The 14,156-nt window shown below is 40.2% G+C and overlaps 1 protein-coding gene and 1 pseudogene across 3 annotated transcripts; both read left to right on the top strand.

Moving 5' to 3' along the window:
• The first annotated feature begins 1,259 nt into the window (after positions 1 to 1,259).
• Positions 1,260 to 8,126, top strand: LOC145481931 (uncharacterized). Of its 3 annotated transcripts, XM_081460507.1 has the most exons (6): positions 1,260 to 1,452; positions 1,539 to 1,598; positions 4,563 to 4,655; positions 5,903 to 6,289; positions 6,606 to 6,689; positions 7,198 to 8,126. In XM_081460507.1, the coding sequence occupies exons 3-6, from the start codon at positions 4,595 to 4,597 to the stop codon at positions 7,368 to 7,370; spliced, it is 705 nt and encodes a 234-aa protein (XP_081316633.1). In that variant the 5' UTR covers positions 1,260 to 1,452; positions 1,539 to 1,598; positions 4,563 to 4,594; the 3' UTR covers positions 7,371 to 8,126. The 3 variants fall into 3 exon arrangements, with proteins under 3 accessions (XP_081316633.1, XP_081316632.1, XP_081316634.1); XM_081460506.1 differs by lacking the exon at positions 1,539 to 1,598; XM_081460508.1 differs by lacking the exons at positions 1,260 to 1,452; positions 1,539 to 1,598 and adding an exon at positions 1,607 to 3,278.
• Positions 8,127 to 8,939: 813 nt separating this feature from the next.
• LOC145482508 (uncharacterized) lies at positions 8,940 to 14,129 on the top strand (annotated as a pseudogene).
• Positions 14,130 to 14,156: the final 27 nt, after the last annotated feature.

The raw sequence follows: 14,156 nt of genomic DNA on the forward strand, positions 1-14,156 counted from the left end.
TGTTGGTTTTTGTTTGTTTTGTCACAACAGCACGCCTGGTGCCAAAAAGCGCGATTTTCGGCGATATTTGGAAAGCAGAAAACAAAAATCACTCTTCTTCTCGAAGAAGTATCCCGTTAAATCAAGTTTAATAGCTTGCGGTTAAAGAGACAACGAGACATGTATGTCAGGGTGTGTGGTGTAACCGTCATATAATGTACAGACAGGTGATGATGCAAGAATTTTATCAAAGTTGATCTATTTTCGGCCACAGTGTACTTCGACCCCGTAAAGTCAGTAGCTTTTCACGACCATACTAATCCGCTCAGAGAATGCGACAAAGCCAAAAGATTCCACGCCAACTGTTTTCACAGCGCATCTTCATCCAGGAAAACAAAGCGCGCGGATTAATTTTCCGTGCTTTTTCGCTTTCTTCGTAGACTGGCGCTCTCTTGTGACAAATTACATGGGTTTCCTGTGGCGTGTGAGGGCTTTTGCTGTCTAGTGGTCCATAATCTTTCTCTTCACGCCCAAACAAAGTTTCACGTGATCAAATAGCGTTGACAGTTTGCTGCTATAGGTTGAAAGTTTACCTCAAAAAAAGCTTTGAAAGAAATTTCAACAGTTCATTTCATTTAATGTGCATTGACACTTATTGATAAATTTCTTCGTGCGTTCTGGATGACCCGTAAATCCACGCGCTTGACCCAAACGACATTGTTTTTTTGTGTGTGTGTGTGTGTGACTAATAAAATGGAATCGCTTACTGTTGATTTACTATTTGACGGATATGTAAAACTAGGGCAGTTTAATACTATTATCCTCGACTTGATACGAAGGGTCTGTTGTTTTTCGCTCTCATTTGAGACAAGGTGTCGAAAAGGTATTTTTAATGAGGGGGCTTGTTTTTGGCTCAGACGGGCACGGTCACGTTTATTTGTGATTTTATTGTTATTCATAAAACACCGTGAAGGATGCCGTTTCATTTACATTTTTAATTGAAGAATTGAGGTGTTGAAGTGGCAAGTTTTAAACCCATTGCAACTTTTTATTTCAGTATTTCGATGTTTTTCATTCATATTTTATATACGTTTGTTTTTGAATTTCAAAGACAAAATTGAACTTTAGTTAAGGTTATCTTGGTCTTTGGTCCAATAGTCCAAATACTGTTTTTTTGAATGGTTAATTTAAGCAAGCGGCAATTTCTGAAAAATTTCCAAAAAGCTATTGTTTGACTTGGATGTCGTTGTCAGGATTGCGTTACCTTGATTTTGCACGCGTTTACGACATGACAAAAGCATGGAGTTTGTCCAGAATTACAACAAGTGGACACTGCTCCACTCTAATGAACCTTTGTACTTTGTACAGATGTGACTCATAAAAATAACGTGACTTCCTTCCAACTGTTTGTATATGTTCTTAGACGTGTTCTCAAATACAGTTGAAAGCTTTTTACTTCAAACACAGTTCAAGGTAAGTATAAATTTACTCTTTATTTAGGGCGTTATTGTACCTCGCCTACATTTCATTTTCGTAATTATTTAACTTTTTTCCCGAAGCTAGGAAAACAGAGAATGTTTTACCACAATCCACGCAACTGATAAACTAAGTTGTGTTCCGTAAGTATTAGCTTATGCTCGTGACCTAATGATGTCTAAAGCTTTCTTATGTACGAAAAAACCTCTTAAACGTGTTTTGAATGTAGCGAGAAAATAATTTTTATATGTGTGCATCTCATTTGGTGCTGAAACTTGTTGTTTTCTCAGTCCGCATCCATGACTTTTGGCACAAAATTTGACGAGTTCGTATCTCAAGCGCAAATACGCTTCGCAATTGTTCTTTGTCGTTGTAAAAGGCGCACCTAAAGCAAAAATTATTGAAAGCAATCGTTCAACGGTTTTGGGAAGGAAATGTTTTTTCATGTCAAAATTCGTAGCTAAGCGTTGCGTGACAGGAGTTTGCAACTGGGGTGGAAATTGAAACGGGGTGGAAATTGGTTTTCAAGCTAAGAGAACATTTTTTTTTTCCATCGATTTCCTTAAGAACAGAATAACAAAGGAAACGAAACGAAGCTGAGAAAAACAGCTGTCCACTATTAAGGCAATCTATCGCACCTTTATGACCCCTGCTGATTGCCTATCGACGAGACTGAAATAGATATTATTGATTCTCCCAATTCAGAGACTAACGAATGGAAAATTCGCAAGTTAGTTTCACAGTCAAAATTGGGACATTGAATTAAACAGACACCATTTATTAAACGTACATTAGCCAAGATCCCAAGAAATATGTGATTCCCTTGTTTACTGTAAATAATATCTTGGACACCTTTTATATTAGTAGACCTGAAAACCTCGAAGGTGGCTGGCTAAAATGGGTCGTCTCTATTATTTAAATTTAGGACGGCTCTCAACACCCAAGCATAAGCCGTGCGCAGACGCAGTAAGAGTTTGTTAAATTGCGTAAGGAAATTCCTCTTGCAAAGGCGCTAATATGTATTCATGTGTTATGTTGCGGCTCGTGCTTATGCACAACGTAGGAGTGAAGACCAACCTTAAAAGACCCTTGTAATTAGATTCTACTATCCAACGTGCCCGATACGGAAAAATCTGACCAAGCTTTAAGACTGGCCGAGATATTGATGAAGTATTCTGGCTCGGTCAAGCTCGTTATCATTGAAAGAAGAACCTCTGTCCGTTGTCACTGTAAGAGTTAACCACCTGGCACAGATGATCAATCTCCACAATGAAGAACCCGGGACAAACTAGCGTTTTTGTCCTAAAATTTCGATTGCGAAATTTGTAGTTACTTTTCGTCTAACGTTCTGTTTTCAATTTTCAGCTTTATGTGGTCGTCTGTAAGTGAGATATCTCACCTCCGTCACATTCTTACATATCTATCACATCTCGTGCATTTCCGTAGTTTGGTCACGAGAACTTTGTGGTCTAACCTAAGTAACTGTATCTTATACGTACTTTGATAAATTTTCCTCTTAATAAAACAAAACAAATGAGCGCAAACACATCAGTATAGTTTAGGAGAGTAATTTCAGAAGTATCCAACATCAAAATCAGTGGTATCTGACAAATCAGCCCTATGTTAAAAACAGACAATAGCTAAATATAGAGAATTGCCCCGAGGGTGTCCCTTCATACAGGTTTGACAGTGTTTACACTTGAGTCTCGTGAACGAATTTGAATACATCACTTTGGAATTTGGAATTTGGACCCTGTTGAACTAATTCTTTTTTGCCACCTCAAACGGACCACGGAAGACGTGCGCAAAATCTCGAGACGAAAGTAAGACGTATTTCACTCTTAATTGTAATTTTTTTTTTTCGTTTAATGTCCTTTCCCCATTCGCATACAGTAGGCCTAATGTCTAATTATCAAAACTATTCATAAAACATTGGTGCAAATTGTGGGCCCGTGGGTTAATGGGACAACTCACGTATCGACATAAAAAAAAATTGGCAACCTTTCATCATAGCTGTTTGATAGAAACACCAAACTCTACTGAATTAATGAAGTCTGGAGTAAAACCGACCTAGCTAGACTTCCTGCACGGCCAAAAAGAAAGAGTGTTTCTTGCCGAAAATGCAGATAAACAAAAGTGAAGAAAGTACAGTTATTCTAAATTGTTTATTTCAGGAGCCTAAGGCGCCAGTGAAAGAACATTGTAACTCGTGAATTTATACCCGAGTGAGCTTGAGGAACTGATCTTGCATGTTGTCAAATGTACGCGTGGCAGAATTTACCCGGTGTTATCTAATTGGAGGGAGGAGAATTCATGTTGAGACGGAAGACAATTAAATAGAGCAGTTAACCTCGGGTTTACCTGTTAACTGCTCCACGGTTGCAATCAGTAAGACAGCAACATTTTGGTGTGCCGAACGAAAAGGAGCCATTAGAATCGATCAAAACAACTTTGCTGAAGTTGTAACAAACGTGATTTGCGAAGTTTGATTTTATGGCTTAAATCTGTCCTCACTTTCTGAACGAAGTTGTGTTGGCCAGTTTTCATAATGCGATTTTCTAGCTGGCCTTCAGTCTGTCCGTCTTTTGACTGAGGTACATGAGTTACAAGCTTTTTCTATGAAATGTTTCGAATTAAACAGTGTACTTACGTTACGCAGTCGAGTTAATTGTGGCAATTGATGGCAAATGTTATGTTCCTTTTTTATATAGATATTCATATTTTCTAGTCTTCAACCTTTTGAGGAAACGTAACCGGTGATGTACGTAATGACGACAAAATTGTACCTCGTTCACAAAGGCAATATATTTTTGATTCTGTTAAAAGGTTTAAATTCTTGATCGGTAAAATGTCAAGAGAATTAATGTTAACTGCAATATTAAATCAAAGCGTAGCTTCGTTTATGGTAATCTGTATTTGCTGTATTATGAAAAAGAAATAGCTCTGTTTGACAAACAATTACATTCGACTTTGCCATATTTCCACTAGTGGCCGCCAGTCATAAAAATTACTAAAAACTTCCATCTTATGCCCAAGTGACAAATTCATTACTGTAAATGCTTAAAATTGATATGATCTCACCTGTTTTTGCTTCTTTTTGTTTTCAGAGAATAACTTCCGCACACAAGCCCGGACAAGAATGGAAAAGCAGATCTTTCTGCGAATTGTCTTCGGCATTGTCTTGAAAGACGTATTCACAAGTGAGTGTAATTACACGTGCAATCTCGAACTGGAAGTTCCCACTCTCGTCCGCTATGCGAGCTGTAGAAAAACAAACCGTAGCGCGCGAGTTTTTGCGTCGCGCGAACAAGGAGGATTCAAGAAAAGTCAACAGTAGTTTTTTCCCAGTGATGAAGTGGGAATTTCATTTTATTGTGTTGGAAAATAGTTCTGTTAAAATATCGCCGTCTCTTTGTACACCGGTACATCTGTGCTTGATCATAGCTGTGGTTTCATTTGGTAGTCAAATATCCTAGGTCTTCAGTTTCCATGAGTTTTCACCCGCGTAATTGGAAAACAATGCAAGGCAACCAGCTGAATATAGACAATATACGCTCTTACGCGGTTTTATTAGTATTATCATGAGACTATGAAAGTCTGATCTCCTGGTTTTATTCAAGAGTTCATTTTCCCTACTGGCACTACTCAAACATTGCCACTACAATTTGCCAACTAAATAGAAATTTAAATTACGTTCACTCACTTTCAATTTCCTAAGTTTGCTTTATCTTAGTTAAAGTTACAGAAAAAGAGAAAGAGCAAAGTGCAAGATAACGGAAGTAGAAAGTTTTAAAAGATATCCCTTTCCACATATAAAGGTATTCAGTTCGGCCCGGGGACGGGGGCGAGGGGGGCAGGGTATCCCCAGGAAAATTGGATGGGGGTGTGCAGCCCACTTCCCAAAATCCTTACCCTATTTATGACCAAAATCTGCGATTTTGCCTACCTTACTTATGACCTGACCAAAATTGCGATTACCCCGAGGTCAGATTCCGGGGGAAGGGTTACTCCCAGAAAAACTTGGTGGGGGTGTGCGGCCCGCTTCCCGATACCCTACCCTATTTATGACCAAAATCTGCGATTTTCCTTACCCTATTTATGACCAGACCAAAAATTCGATACCCTATTCATGACCGTTGCGGCTGACTCAGTAGCCCTAAACATAATTTTTGTTGGGCTTTTGTTCATGGTCTTATCGATAATGATGAAAAAGTAGCTTCTTCTAAAAAATACCCAATTCAAGACTAGAGTTCAAAAACCATACCCTATTTAAGACCAAAATGGCTAAATCGATACCCTATTTATGACCAAAACGGTTAAAAAACCATACCCTTTGGGGCCGCACATACCTATATAGCCTGTATAAGGGAGTACTCTTTCCCAGGGGGGGTGGGGAGTTTGACGGTGAGGAGCCCATCAACTTAACCTTTCTTCCTTGTGTCTTCAGCTGGAGTTAATGCCTACTCATGCCCTAGTTCCCCCGTCACGTATGCCTCAGAAGGTGATAACGTAACGATGTGCTGGAAACTCTTGCCGGAGAACGAAATATTGCGCTTCTCAGTGATGGCTTTGAAAAGACCAGTGGAAGCGGTCATGGAGAAAGTGGCGACAGTAAACAGAGATGGAACATTCTTCAAGTTCTATGAAGTGTTCCATGACGGCTTGTACGTGAACCGAGTAACTGCGGACGCTGATTTGCAGACTTCGGAGTTGTTTCTAAGATTGACAAATTTTACCAGCAAGATGCAGAATATCTACTGTATAAAGTACGAGATACTAGGCAAAGATGACGTCAGCACTTGTCATTCTGAAGCCCTGATTTTGCGAGATATAGGTGAGTATGTGTTGTATTGCACTGCGCGCGACGTTGCGGTGCAACTTCGTTTCCAGGGCTCCTCTCTTGAAGTTTGTTCGAGAAAGCACTGGGAACGACGTTGAGTGCGTTGGATCGACGAGTGCTAGGCGCTATTCTTCGCTCAATACACAGGCCTCATAGTCGGCCGGGTTCATCGGCTGGTGTGGGTCAAGCTAGCATAAGTAGAAAATATCGACCAATTGTTTCTTGAGATGACTTCACTTTTTCATACTAAATAATTATTCATCATAATTTTTTTAAATTTATCCTCTTGTTGGGCATCGATCGTTTGTAGGTTTGCAACCCCCCAAGACCACAGTGGAAACTACCACAGTGGCAGTAACAAACAGAACAGAAGCAAAAGCACCTCCAACTAAAGGTGAGATTTCTTACACAATCTTTCTCATCGATCAGTTGCATAAGGCCAGGTACTCGGCCAAAGCATTTGAACTGGAAGTGACTACAGTACACTCTTTTTTTTATAAGAATATATTCTTGTGAATATTCTTATTTAGAAAAAAAAAAGCGTATCTCATTTCTGTTTAAGACTGTGTTGATGACGTTCAGCTAATTTTTGGAGCCAGACTGCTGGCAATATAGCCTGACATAGTATAGTCTTACATAAACATCGAACATATGGCTAATGCTGTTTTTGGTTGGCTAGTTTCGCCGCTTAAAGAAAGGAAGAGTTTTATACGTACTTACAAATTTTCAGCACACAAAGTTATTCTTTTCAAAATCTCAGCCTTGGGTTTATTCTTGAAATATTTCTTAATATTTTACATATTTCAACCTGGATATTATAAAAGAAAAATGGTGTAATGGAAAAAATACCTAAAATGTTTCCTTCTAGTAAAGTTAATGTGAATTCTTTTAATTTCTTTCAGGACGACGCGTTGCCTCTTCTAATCAAAACACAATAATAATAATAATTATCCTCGGCTGTTTGCTTGGAGTGGTATCTGTCCTCGCTATAATAGGCTTCATGCTTTTTTGCCACGCAAGAAAGAGAGAGCCATTACCAGCTAAGCCAAAAGAACCTCTAGTGAAAAAAGTGTAAAGATATTGCTACCTGGTAGAGTGTTTGGACATTTCTCATGTTTGAAGCTTTGTAAGATTGGCCTGGCATAGAGATACAATCCGCTGATCGCTTTTCGCCATGTGCACAAGTTATAGTCACATTAGGCTCTTTTGAATGTTATACATTCTTCTATTTATTATATTTGCTACGCATGTAAAGTAAAAAAAAAAAGACTTACCGGTACAGTGGAACCCCGTTCCCAGAGGAAACCCCACCTTACGGCCACCCCGAACCCCCCCCCCCCCACCCCCCGTTACGGCCACCCCATTAAAAGTTATGGCCATTTTATTCTGGCTCAAACAAAAGCTCAATCAATCATTTCCTTATTTAAAGAACCCCTTAATTATACAGCCAGATTTTTGTAGCCCACTATTGACCGGTTAATGGGTTTCCGCTGTCAATAAATTAATGAAGAAAAGTTGAGAAGAGACACAGAGGAGGCGAAGAAACCGCAAGGCTTATAATTCAGACCATCTTTTTACGGCACTTTTAATTAAAGACATTATAAGTTAGTTAAAGCTATGTGAAAGTTATCATGTTGGTGTAATGGCTTTTTAAGAACATGAGATTTCAGTAAGTTCAAAGTAAATATTCTGTAAGGAGTTTGAAGCATATTTCGAAAAAAAAAAAAAAAACATACTGCGACCCTGTAAATTACAAAATATTGTTTTACATGTGTCCTACAGAGGAGTGAATTTTGAAGTCATTTGCATGGAATTAAATCTTGAACCTAAATGAATCTTTCTCTTGGATGCGTAAACAAATCTGTTCAAAAGTGCTCCAAAATATATTCTGAGCCGGGTCTGTAAGGCCCGTTCCACACTACACCGGAGGAATTTGAAAACGATGGTTTCACTCCGATCTGAAAACGCATCAAACATTTTCCGTCCACACTACGCCGGAGGAATTTAAATACACAACAATCAACGGCACATGAGTATCGTAACGTCATCGTTCGAAAAGTTCCATTTTCAAAATGTTTTTCTCCCGTGGGGTACTCCTTTCTATCAGTTACATACATATGTGCAGCCCCCAAGAGTATGGGTTTTCAGCCGTTTTGGTCTTAAATAGGGTATCGATTTTGGACAATTTGAGCATATTTCAACTCCAGTCTTGAATTGTGTATGTTTTTTAGAAGAAGCTAACTTTTCATTGTTATCGATAAGACCATCAGTAAAAGCCCTTCATAAATCATGTTTAGCGCAACTCAGTACATTCCACAACGGTCATTAATGGGGTATCGAATTTTTGTCAGCTCATAAATAGGGTAGGGGAATCGCAGATTTTGGTCATAGCTAGGGTAGGGGTTATGAGAAGCTACCCAATTTTTCTAGGAGTGTCCCCAGGTGTTTCCGTCCACACGAAAACGAAAAGCCAGCGTTTTCAAATTCGTTCAGTCTCGAAAAGTTTCGTTTTCGTGACGGATTAGTGTGGACGGAAGACCCAATCTCCGGCGTAGTGTGGACGCTGTCTTGGATTTCGCTTTTTATTGCCAAATTCCCCCATATAGCATGTATGAATTAACGAAAAATAAGAAATGGTAGAGCAATGCCCGAGTGTGTTGGCTATACAGGTTTGACAGTATTTACATTCAAGTCTCGTGAATGATTTTGGAATATATACACGTCGATGTCAAAATTAAATTTGGGCCTTGTCGATCTAAGTTTCTTTCCCGCCTAAAAGACTAAGAAAAACGTCCGTAAACTGACTCGAGTCAAAATTAAAACTTACTTAATTCACCCGTCATGCATAGGTGACGTACATGTTGCAAAGGAGACTCTCAAAAGGTCAATTCAAGTCACGGGAAGATTTTAAAATTGGCTTATATCTGCCAACATTGTCTTACAGGGTTAGTAAGCAGTTTTTAAATAACTATTCTGCTGGGGGCATCAGTGAAGTCCGGAGAATGGACTTTTTTTGAAAGTTTAACTGCCCGGGTTAACTTTCAGAATCATTATTTTAAGTTAAAGAAGCTTTGGCTATTATTGCTTATTGTTTTTAATGAAAAGAGTTACTCCATATTAGACAAAGGTGACCTCATTTCGATCATCATTTATTGCGGAGCTGTATAATACCGGATGAGCTATATATTTTCCTTTCTTTGCGCAATTTGCTGGCATTTTACGCCAAGGTTAGGTCATATCAATCGACATTCGCAGTTCCCTCACAGTGCTTGATCGGCATCAATGCAACACTAGCTGTTTTTTTTGCCACAACAATGGGATCTGTCATTTTTACCAATCACAATACTCCGTTCCTACGGAAACAGGCTTTTTTCAGAAACCAATGGAATCCGCAGGCTCTCATTTCTTGAACCAGGACCGACTTCAGAACTAGTATTTCATGTTTGGAGTCCATGTTGCCTTAAAATTAAACATGTGATATTTGAATAAATTGACATTTTCACTCAGCCTGATGCCGCAGCATATCACTATATGTTAAACAGGGAGCTTAAGCAAACCACGACGACGACGGCAACGAGAACGTCACCAATCAAAAGGTTCAATGAGAAAAACAATAGCTGTGCACGTGCGTTGTAAATCTTTGTACATTTCTTTGCTGTCCTCTGCAAAACAACAACATGAAATGACCGAGTTCTTCGTCGTCTACGAAACGTGGACGACGACGGCTAATTTTTCGTATATCCATTTGGAACTGAACGCCGTCGTTGCATATTTAGCTTAAGCACGTTTTTAGAGCCACTGGCGTACTGAACAGATCTAGACAATCGCGAATTTCTCTTGTTAAATATAAGTTAATTTTTTACTAAGCGTCGTCCTCGGCGTCGTCGTGGTCGTTGCTTAAGCTCCCTATTGAATATCCTAGTCTGGATGTGTCAGAGAGCTACGGGAGAAACCTAATGAAAACTCTTGATTTGTGGCACATTTCTGACTTTTTACCAGAATACACTCCGTGAGTGACCGGAACGCTTTGCCAAAAAAAGCTTGACAGGGCTAGAAGAGGACATTAACGTCTTTACTCTAGCTGGTGTAGGTGAGTTTGTTGTTGTTGTTGTAATGCGTTTTTCACTTAAAATGCCTTACGCGCCGTATCTCAACTCTAGGAAATTCAGGTCTTTACTAGAAGGATTTTGGGAGACTGAAAACTTTCGTTCCGCGAATTTTTATATCCGTAGTAACATGTAAAGAGATGTACACTTAGTGTAGAAATATTTAGTTATAAATGTAAATGACACGACAAAATACATCTCTGGAACTTAAAAAAGGGCTAATGCATTTAGACAGAAAAACGAAAAAAGGAAAACCTGCATTTGATTATTTACCTCTGAGTTTTACAGAACAGATCGTCTGAACAATAGAAATTTATTACGCTCGTTTGTACTAGACCTTTTTCTGCCTCGCAGGACGAGACGTGACAGTTTTTGCTCTCGCTGGTGTTAGCTGAGTTTGTTGATTTTTGCGTTTTCCGACGATGACGTAAGTCGATCCCTTGAATCGAGCCGAGGAGCACTGAGCTTTATACATTTTTTCAGCGATCCGCCATCTTGCTGAAGCATGCAAGAATACCCTTCTGCGAAGTTAACATTCTCGAGCCGCCGTGTATCATCCTCAGACTAAAACTACATATTACTTGACTGAAAGACTTTCAACGTCTTACTCAGCTCCCATCAAGTTGTGTGTACAACCATTTTTACATAATTTTTGACAGTTGATTCAAATACAGCTTGCAAATATAAGCTTTGATTTGTTAAGTAAAATAACACTATTAACAAGATGCAAAATACTATAGATTAGTTTGGAATAAATCTCCAATAAAATACCGGGTTCTTTGAAAAACAATTCACTAACAGTTCACCTTTGTTGACCCTGTGTTGCAACAACATGATACAATTTTGACTCCCCTAAAATAAACTGAATTTCTCTATTTGGTTAGTTATATGAGTTTTTTTTTCTAGCCCCATTTCGAGAGGTCGAGGTCACAATTGTAAAGAGTCTGAAGAGATTAAAAAGCCCGGACAATAATGGAAAAGCAGATTTTTCTTCGAATTGCCTTCGGCATTGTCTTGAACGACGTATTCACAAGCAAGTGTAATTAAACTGACAATCTCAAACTAAGCTGATTTTCCAATCTCGTCGGCTATAATAGGGGCTAGAGAAACAAGGCATAGCGCGCCAACCTCGATCTCAGGCTCTCTCTCTCCAAACAAGGGAGGCAAAGGAGAGAGAGGACGGGTTCACAAGACGGGTTGCTCGTCGGAAATGTTCCAATGAACCCCAAAGAGGTACCAAGGTCCTGTTTGTGGGCGTGGCTTGAAAGTTTTTTCACTGCCAAATTTTTTTCGGCTCAATAACCTCAAAGGTATCGCAAAAGCTCCCGCTGTGGACCTTTAGAACCGTTTTTTAACCCCTTAAAGGTGCGATGACCACCCCCGTCCTTTAATTATGAGACTCCTCCCCCGGTGAGCTTTTGCGCGCGCATGGGGAGATTTCAGTCGCAAGTGAGGTGCCCTTCGATTTCGCCAGCTCAGTCAAGAGCGGAGTCGCATACGTTACGACGACTGCATGGGAACTTTGCTTCAGCTATCAAGTTACAGGCTTCGCCTCTAAAACATGCACGGCATTCGCGATCGCTTAATTGTGAAATGCCGTCAGCTACACAGGCTGGAGAAGGAATGTCTAAGCCGATGATGTGTACATCCTTTCTTTGAGAGAAATGTTTTATAGGAATGTTCAAAAGAATATTCAGTCTGGGCGGGAAAAGCCTAAATATTCTTATTGCAATGTTTTTACAGCGTGTAGGGTTATCCGGGAAAAACCGTTAAGCAATTTAGCAGTACTGTGTAAAATTTTGCGATAGAAATAGCAAACTGGAAGGGGTACTTGGAGAAACGAAAGTGGAAAGATTAGCCTTTCCTTCTACATTTAAAGTCTATTCTGTTCAAACGCTTGACAGTTCAAGAAGCGTGCATCAGCGAAACCATTTTTATCACTTTGTTTCTTGTGTCTTCAGCTGGATTTTATGCTTATTCGTGCCCCCCCGTGACATACGCCTCAGAAGGTGACAACGTAACCATCTGTTGGAGACTTTTACCGGAGGCCAACGCAATGTCGTCCTTGACACGCTTCTCATAGATCACCTTCAAAATACCATTCGAGGCAGTCATGGAGAAAGTCGCGTCAGTACATACGGATAGAACACTCTTCAGGACTTACGAGAATTACCATGACGGCTTATACGCGAGCCGAGTAACTGCGGACGCTGATTTGCAGGCTATGGCTTTGTTTCTAAGATTGACAAATTTCACCAGCAGGATGGAGAACGTCTGTTGCGTATTGTACGAGATGTCAGGCCCTAATGACCTATAGACTTGTCATTCTCAAGCTCTGATTTTGCGAGATATCGGTTAGTATGTGTGGGTACTGTATGTGTGCTGTATGCGCACTGCGCGAAGTTCCTGAAGCAGTGTAGTACAACATCGTTTGTTTGAGAAAGCCTTAGAAGAGCTAACTTCAGAGTGGAGAAACGTACTGCGCAGCTTTCTGCCCATCTTTAGCCCTACTTGCGGGCTCAGGTAATAATGCAAGCTGCAATGGTTGGAAAGAGCGGCGACCTGTAATAAGGCACACGAGGATGACGCTCGGTTGATTTTTTTTTATACTTGGGGAGGCACATCCTCGGAGACCCAGGGGCAGTCAGTTGAGGTGGGAGTAATTATATCCGCCAAAAATTGAGGCGTCGAAAGTTACAAGCAAGGCACTTTTTCCGCCTTACTTGTAACTTTCTGCGCTTCAAATTTGCAGAATTTATTTACTCCACCACAACTAACTGCCTCTGTGTCTCCGAGGATGAGAAATCATGATTGTTTTTTTCTGCATTTCACTGTTTAAAAAACTATGCTTCCCCTGCCTGCTGTGGGGCTGTCTTGTTTAAATATTCAGTGGTGTGCTCGTTATGTCGATGCAGTATGTACGTAAAGAGTATTTGTGGAAAAGAAATGTGTCTTCGTCCAGAAATGTCTTGTATACCGCGCGGAAATAAAGGGTTCGGAAACCTTCTTTAGGCTAATTTTGTCCCAAAAAATTGACTTCCCACGAAAACAATACACCAGCCTACCATTAGTGACGATAAAATGTTGCTGCTTGCCGAGAAGATTGGGAAAGCGTGTAAAGTTCGTAACATGTTTCGTTTACACGACCGACGAAATTCCCGCCATATTTTCAAACTTGGAGCTTGTTGCGGATCGCGCATCTAAACTCGAGCATGCTTATTACGTCTTACCGTTCTGAAAGCGCTAGCGAGGTTGAGTGCGCCGGACTGACCGAGTCCTGGGCTCCATTCTCGTCCCCATACTACTCCCGTTTCTTGTGCCAAGGCCCTGCCTGCTAAAAGATGCGAAATGGAATATGGGTGCAAGAATGGCTGGGCCCGAGTTAATCGGCTTTTGTTGGACTAGCATGAGGAGTAATGAGGAGCGAGATGGGTTCATATCTTTATTTGTCTCCTTGCTGGATATTGTTTATAGGTTCTCAAGTTCTCAAGCTTAAGAGCACTGTGAAAACTATCATGGTAACAGCAACACACAAAACAGAAAACACAAAAGCACCAACAACTGAAGGTGGACTCTTACGTAATCTTTTTCATCAGTTGCAACAAGGCCTAACCTGCGAGATAGTTTCCCTTCTCTTTCTGCTCGGTGAGAGACGAGAGGGATCCAGTTTGTTCCTTTTGTCTCTCACCGAGCAGAAAGGGAAGAGAGTCTTTGTCTCTCAGGGTTAACAATGCCAGGTACTGGCTAAAACGTAA

Source organism: Orbicella franksi, chromosome 3 (assembly GCF_964199315.1).
Source record: "Orbicella franksi chromosome 3, jaOrbFran1.1, whole genome shotgun sequence".
Lineage (NCBI taxonomy): Eukaryota > Metazoa > Cnidaria > Anthozoa > Scleractinia > Merulinidae > Orbicella > Orbicella franksi.